General features: G+C 40.8%; 1 protein-coding gene across 10 annotated transcripts in view; it reads left to right on the top strand.

Annotated features, from left to right (window-relative positions):
- Window positions 1–6,000, top strand: part of R3HDM2 (R3H domain containing 2) — a 192,034-nt gene that overhangs the window by 136,068 nt on the left and 49,966 nt on the right. For 9 of the 10 annotated variants that reach the window (XM_023513612.1, XM_012805589.2, XM_023513610.1 and 6 more), the window contains exon 3: window positions 4,035–4,234. In XM_023513612.1, coding sequence (XP_023369380.1) covers window positions 4,070–4,234 — 165 coding nt within the window. In that variant the 5' untranslated portion in view covers window positions 4,035–4,069. Of the gene's footprint in view, window positions 1–2,526; window positions 2,554–4,034; window positions 4,235–6,000 lie in introns of those variants that run through there. The other variant, XM_023513604.1, reaches the window with a different exon arrangement.

Below are 6,000 nucleotides of genomic sequence, written 5' to 3'. Positions count from 1 at the left end.
CCCAAAGCCTTTAATTTCCTCTGTATACCAAATACACTATCAAGAGTGGAAATTACCTCTCTGCTTTTTAACCTTCTACTGTCTTTATTTTCGCTCTGGAGAGCTTTCTTTAGTTATTAAAAATTGTTTTTCAGCTATAACTTTTACTTTTCTTTTGGTCCAGGAAAATTTCTTTCTAGGAATCCTTATGCCCCAAGAGTAAGAAGAGCCATTTTACATTAAATTACTGGCCTAGAAATAACTTTGATTAATGGTTATTTTAGAGAGCAAAAGAGAACCTCAGTGTAAGACACAGTTTGATGTTTAGTATATCTTCCTGTGGATCTTGACTTTAGAATAGTAAGTCTGACCCTCGTTACTAGCCTCTCTTTTTTCTTTCTTTTTTTTTTTTTTTTTTTGAGATAGAGCCTCAAGCTATCCCCCTGGGTAGAGTACAGTGGCTTCACAGCTCACAGCAACCTCCAACTCCTGGGCTCAAGCGAGTCTCCTGCCTCCACCTCCCAAGTAGCTAGGACCACAGGCGCCCACCACAATGCCCGGCTGTTTTTTGGTTGCAGCCGTCATTGTTGTTTGGCGGGTCCGGGCTGGATTCGAACCCGCCACCTTGGGTGTATGTGGCTGGCACCTTAGCCACTTGAGCCACAGGCGCCGAGCTGTTACTAGCCTCTCTTTGCCTCAGGGCAGCTTCTTTTATTTCAGAAGTAAAATGGTGAGGAGACTTAAAACCATGTGATTTGATACTAGACTTAATGCTGGGAATGTTTAGAGAAGGAAACAAGATAAAGTCTTTTATAAAGGGCTGACATGGAAGTGAGATTAAGTTTATTCTTTGTGACTTACACAGAAGGCTATACTGGAACCAAGAGGAGTAAGTACCAGGGAGATGAATTTTGCCTTTGTATAAGGAAAGTGTTTTCAGAAAAAATGATTGTATATGGAAGTGAATATTCCCCTTCAGTAGAGTATAAGCAGGGATGGTACAACCATTTTTCAGTTATTAGTAATTCAACAACATAATTAGGGATATGGAAGTAGAAGGATAGAGCTGAAAGAGAAGGCTTCTAAGTACCTTCCCAAATATGAGATGTCATGATTTCTTTAGATTTTTGGTAGACTTTTCATTTTCTTTTCTGATATTTAACCATCTGACCCCTTACTTAGATGCAGTATTGTATAAAGATTAAGAAAGCGGCTCGGCTCGGCGCCTATAGCTCAACCGGCTAAGGCGCCAGCCACGTACACCTAAGGTGGCGGGTTCGAATCCCCAGCCCGGACCCGCCAAACAACAATGACGGCTGCAACCAAAAAATAGCTGGGCGTTGTGGCGGGCGCCTGTGGTCCCAGCTACTTGGGAGGCGGAGGCAGGAGACTCGCTTGAGCCCAGGAGTTGGAGGTTGCTGTGAGCTGTAATGCCACGGCACTCTGCCCAGGGGGACAGCTTGAGGCTCTGTCTCAAAAAAAAAAAAAAAAAAAAGCAAGTACCAGCCCAGGCAAGTAGTTCATACCTGGAATCCCAACACTTTGGGAAGCTGAGATAGGAGGATTGCTTGAGACCAGGAATTTGAGAGCAGCCTGGGCAATGTAACAAGACTCTGTCTGTACAAAATAAAAAATTAGCCAAGAAAGCTGGGCGCAGTGGCTCGCGCCTATAATCCTATCACTCTGGGAGGTGGAGGCAGAGGCAGGCAGGTGGATTGCTTGAGCTCATGAGTTTGAGACCAGTCTGAGCAAGAGTGAGACCCCATCTCTAAAAAATAGCTGGGCATTGTGGCAGGTGCCTGTAGTCCTCTCAGCCAGGGAGGCTGAGGCAAGAGGATCACCTGAGCCTAGGAGTTTGAGGTTCCTATGAGCCATGATGCCACGGCACTCTACTGAGGGTGACAAAGTAAAACTGTCTCTCAAAAAAAAAAAAAAGTTAGCCAAGTATGGTGGGGGAGGCTGAGGTAGGACTATCGCTTGAGTTCAAGGGTTTGAGGCTGCAGTGAGTTATGATTGTGCTATTGCACTCCAGTCTGAGTGACGAAACATGACCTTTCTCTTAAAAAAAAAAAGAATATTAAACATTTCCTTTTGTGGTCAGTTTCTTCCACTGTTTCTCATCTATAAGTTCAACTGTGTGACTTCATCATTGTGTGAGTGACTCTCTGGCCCTAAGAAAACTATGTCTCCAGTCAGCTGTTCAGGAGCTACTGCAAGGTGAAAAAGCAATATTCCTGCAGACTGTTCAACTTATGTCAGGGTGAGGCTACTGTGCTATTTGAAAACCTTCTGGGTCTTACTCTTTAACCTTATTTGAAACAGAGAAAAATTTTCTGTTGTGACAATTTTCTTGAAACGTTGGTAACCATTTGTATATTTTCTCGGGTTATACTGGGAATAGATGTAAAATCTGGGAAGATTTCCAGTCTTATTTTTCTTATTTTTCTTTTTTGAGGGTTTCACTCTTGTCACCTATGTTAGAATGCATTGTTGTCATCATAGCTCATAGCAGCCTCAAGCTCCTGGACTCAAGTGATCCTCCTGCCTCGGCCTCCTAAGTACCTGGGACTACAGGTGTGCATCACCATGCCCTGCCTAGCCATTATTATCTGTTTATTTATTATTTTTAAGTTTTTCATATATTGACAGAGAAACAGCCATCTTTTTTAAGGGAAGGAAAGATGTTTTTAGGATTGAAGTGTAGTGAGTAATCCATGTATGGAGCAACTTCTACAGACCACTGTTAGAACTAAGCTAACTGCCATGCTTGACTTTGGCAGTCTGAGGATATGAATCTTTTTAGAGTATCAACACCTGTTAGTGTACACTCAGAGACTGTGTTGGCTTCATTACAAGATTTCCCAGGTAGTGATAGTAAGAGCCAGCCTTTCCTGCACTGTAGATACTCTGTATCATTGGGTGGCAGTAAACCGACTAAACCCAGATATCAAACTGAAAATTCCATCCTTTATTCCAAGGATAAACCCAATCTTTCTGAAGGATAAATGACTACAAGCAAGTTTTCTTCTTGCTTTTTCAGCTTCCTTAAGATAAAGAAAAGCATTTAAGAGTTTATAACCATTGTCTGATTTTGCTTTTTTTTTTTTGAGTCTCACTGTGTTGCCCTCAGTAGAGTGCTATGGCATCACAGCTCACAGCAACCTCAAACTCTTGGGCCCAAGTGATTCTCTTGCCTCAGCCTCCCAAGCAGCTGGGACCACAGGCACCCCCCACAACGCCCGGGTATTATTTGGCTGCAGTTGTCATTGTTGTTTGGCAGGCCCGGACTGGATTTAAACCTACCAGCTCTGGTGTATGTGGCCGGTGCTCTGGCCATGGAGCTACAGGTGCCAACCCTGATTTTGCTTCTTTTGGATAGCTTGAAGTTAGTAACAATGTCATAGTTTGTGGTATCTGTGGAAGTTCTCCTTTGTGAAAGAGAGTATTCCTCTATAGTGGTGAATAGAGCTTTAAAATACATTATTTTTTTCTGGAGAGAATTTAACAAATTAAGTGATTGAGCTGAAAATACAAGCAAATTTTTATAGGGAGGAAGAGAAGGCAAATAAAGTACCAAGAGGAATAAATTGCTTTAGAACTGAATCCTAGGGAATCTCAAAATAATTATGCTGAGTAAAAGAGTCTAGACTAGTGTATGACTTCATTTATATAAAATTCTAGAAAATGCAGACTAGCAGAAAGCAGATCAATGGCTGACTGGAGGTGATTGGGAGGGAAAGAAGAGATTATAAAGGGACACAAGGAAACCTTTGGGGGTGATGAATGTGCCCAACTGTCTCAATTATAGTGATAGTTTCATAGGTGTGTGCATGTGTCATGATTCATCAAATTGTACATTTTAAATATATGCAATTTATAGTATGTCAGTTTTACCTCAATAAAGCTTTAAAAAATGAATCTAGGGGTAGCATTTATTAAAGGACTTTCTTGGGGGTTACAGGGAGGCTGCTGGAAAAAATGTGCCTATGTAAAATACAAGTCTTTATGTGTTAAGTATACACGTCTCATGTTTAATGCATTTGATGTTTTTGTAGGAGTCCATAGAGGCTACTGTATAGTGTTGAAGAACATGTCTAACAGTAACACTACTCAAGAGACCCTGGAAATAATGAAAGAATCAGAAAAAAAACTCGTGGAAGAATCTGTAAACAAAAACAAGTTTATAGCTAAGACTCCAAGTAAGGAAGAAATTGAAAAAGAAAGTGAAGATACCAGTTTGCGTCAGGAGACACAGGTGAGAATTAGAAGTGCATCATGTGCGTACTCTTCATACCTGCAGAGAAATGGGAATCTATAGGAACCCAGTCATTTGTACAAACACTTGATTCTCCTTCAAAACTCCAACTTCAGCTGTTAACCAGGTATTGTCGCTCATGCCTGTGATCAAGGCAGTTTGAGAGGCTGAGGTGGGAGGAATGCTTGAGGCCAGGATCCTGAGCAACACAGCAAGATCCCATTTTCACAAAAAATTTAAAAAATCATCCAGTCATGGTGCTATATACCTGTAGTTCTAGCTACTCAGGAGGCTGAGGCAGGAGGATCGCTTGAGCCTAGGAGTTGAAGGTATATAGTAAGCTATGATTGTGCCATTGTACTCCAGCTTAGGTGACAAAGTAAGACCCTACATAAAAATAATAATGGCAACCCAAAAAACCTCAAAACCCTAACTTAAGCTTTAATAAACATCTGACCCTTTTGTCATAGCGTCCACAATGAAATCTAAGAGGACAGAGTGAAATCACTTACCCATTTGGACCTAAGTTCATTGGTTCTTGAAACATTTGATGTATTTTGATATTTAAGTATCAAAAAATAAACTGTATACAAACAAATATTTAATAAGTCAAATTGATTCATACAGTAAACTTAAAACTAGTGCTGCCTGGCTTTATACACAAGTGTTAAATTCATATCCTGGTTGTGTTAAGCAGTCAGCATTTTCTGGGTTAGAAATAGTCTCTGGACTTGCCACTTGGTAAATGTGAATGAGAGGAATTTCACTCTTGGTTGCCATGTTATTTTCCATCCAAATTTATACTGCAGTACAGAAAAGATGTGAGTAAAGGTTAGCCAAGCCTCTTCCACCATTTTGATGCTTGTCCAGCCCACCTAGACTTTGAGTATCCTCTAGCCTACCTGTTACAGTCTTTCTTTTCTTCTGTGGTCACTGCTGATTTCTTCTTATATAAATCCTTCTCTTCATGTCCAAGGGTGAGATTGGTCTTTATTATAAGATAGGAGATAGACCATTAATGCTAGCAAGAAGTTAGATAAAAAGCAGGAGCAGCAACAATTTGGAGGATCTGAAAAATGGAGCATAATTTTTCTAGACAACTCAATTCACCTAAGGCTTGTCTTTAAAGATTAAAACAGCCACAGTGTAAAGGGATGAATTAAAATTGATGACTGTCTGAAATATTTTGTTCTCTAGCTGCCTGCTTTTCTACTGTCTTTCCTCTTACAGTTTGCCAGATCTCTGCCATGCTTTCCTTTCCATTATCTTTTACATGTGAGTTGTCATTCCCTGCCCATCCTTCTAGAGTTTGCCAGTATGCCGCTGATCAAACTGTACTTCCAGCCTCCACTGATACCAATAATGAATTTTAAATCCTCAAGACAGATAAGTGATCAGTGTTTCATTATATATTCTCATGTTACATGAAAGATAATAATTAAATGACTTGGCGTCCAAGTTATTCTACTCTCAGGAGACTGTTATAAATGGTGTTCTGAATTCCTGTTTTGTGTACTTGAAGATGGTCAGAAAAGAAAAGACATGTTTAAGTTTATGCTCCTTATGGGCAGTCACTTGGTTTTAAGTGTCTTCATCTGGATTTACAAATAGGTTGTATATATAGGGAGCTGAAGGGACCTGTCTCCCCTCTGACTTGATCCTGATGCTGATGCAGAGCAGGCAGGGGCTGCTGCTGCCATCTGCTGGGGTTCCTGCTCCTTTGCAAAGTCTTCAATATTGTCAGCTGCCCTAGGTCCTATGGAGCA

This window comes from Otolemur garnettii, unplaced genomic scaffold (genome assembly GCF_000181295.1).
Source record: "Otolemur garnettii isolate 467f Iridium unplaced genomic scaffold, OtoGar3 scaffold00043, whole genome shotgun sequence".
In the NCBI taxonomy this organism is placed as follows: domain Eukaryota; kingdom Metazoa; phylum Chordata; class Mammalia; order Primates; family Galagidae; genus Otolemur; species Otolemur garnettii.
The sequence above is the reverse complement of the archived record's forward strand: the minus strand, read 5'-3'. Positions and strand labels throughout refer to the sequence as shown.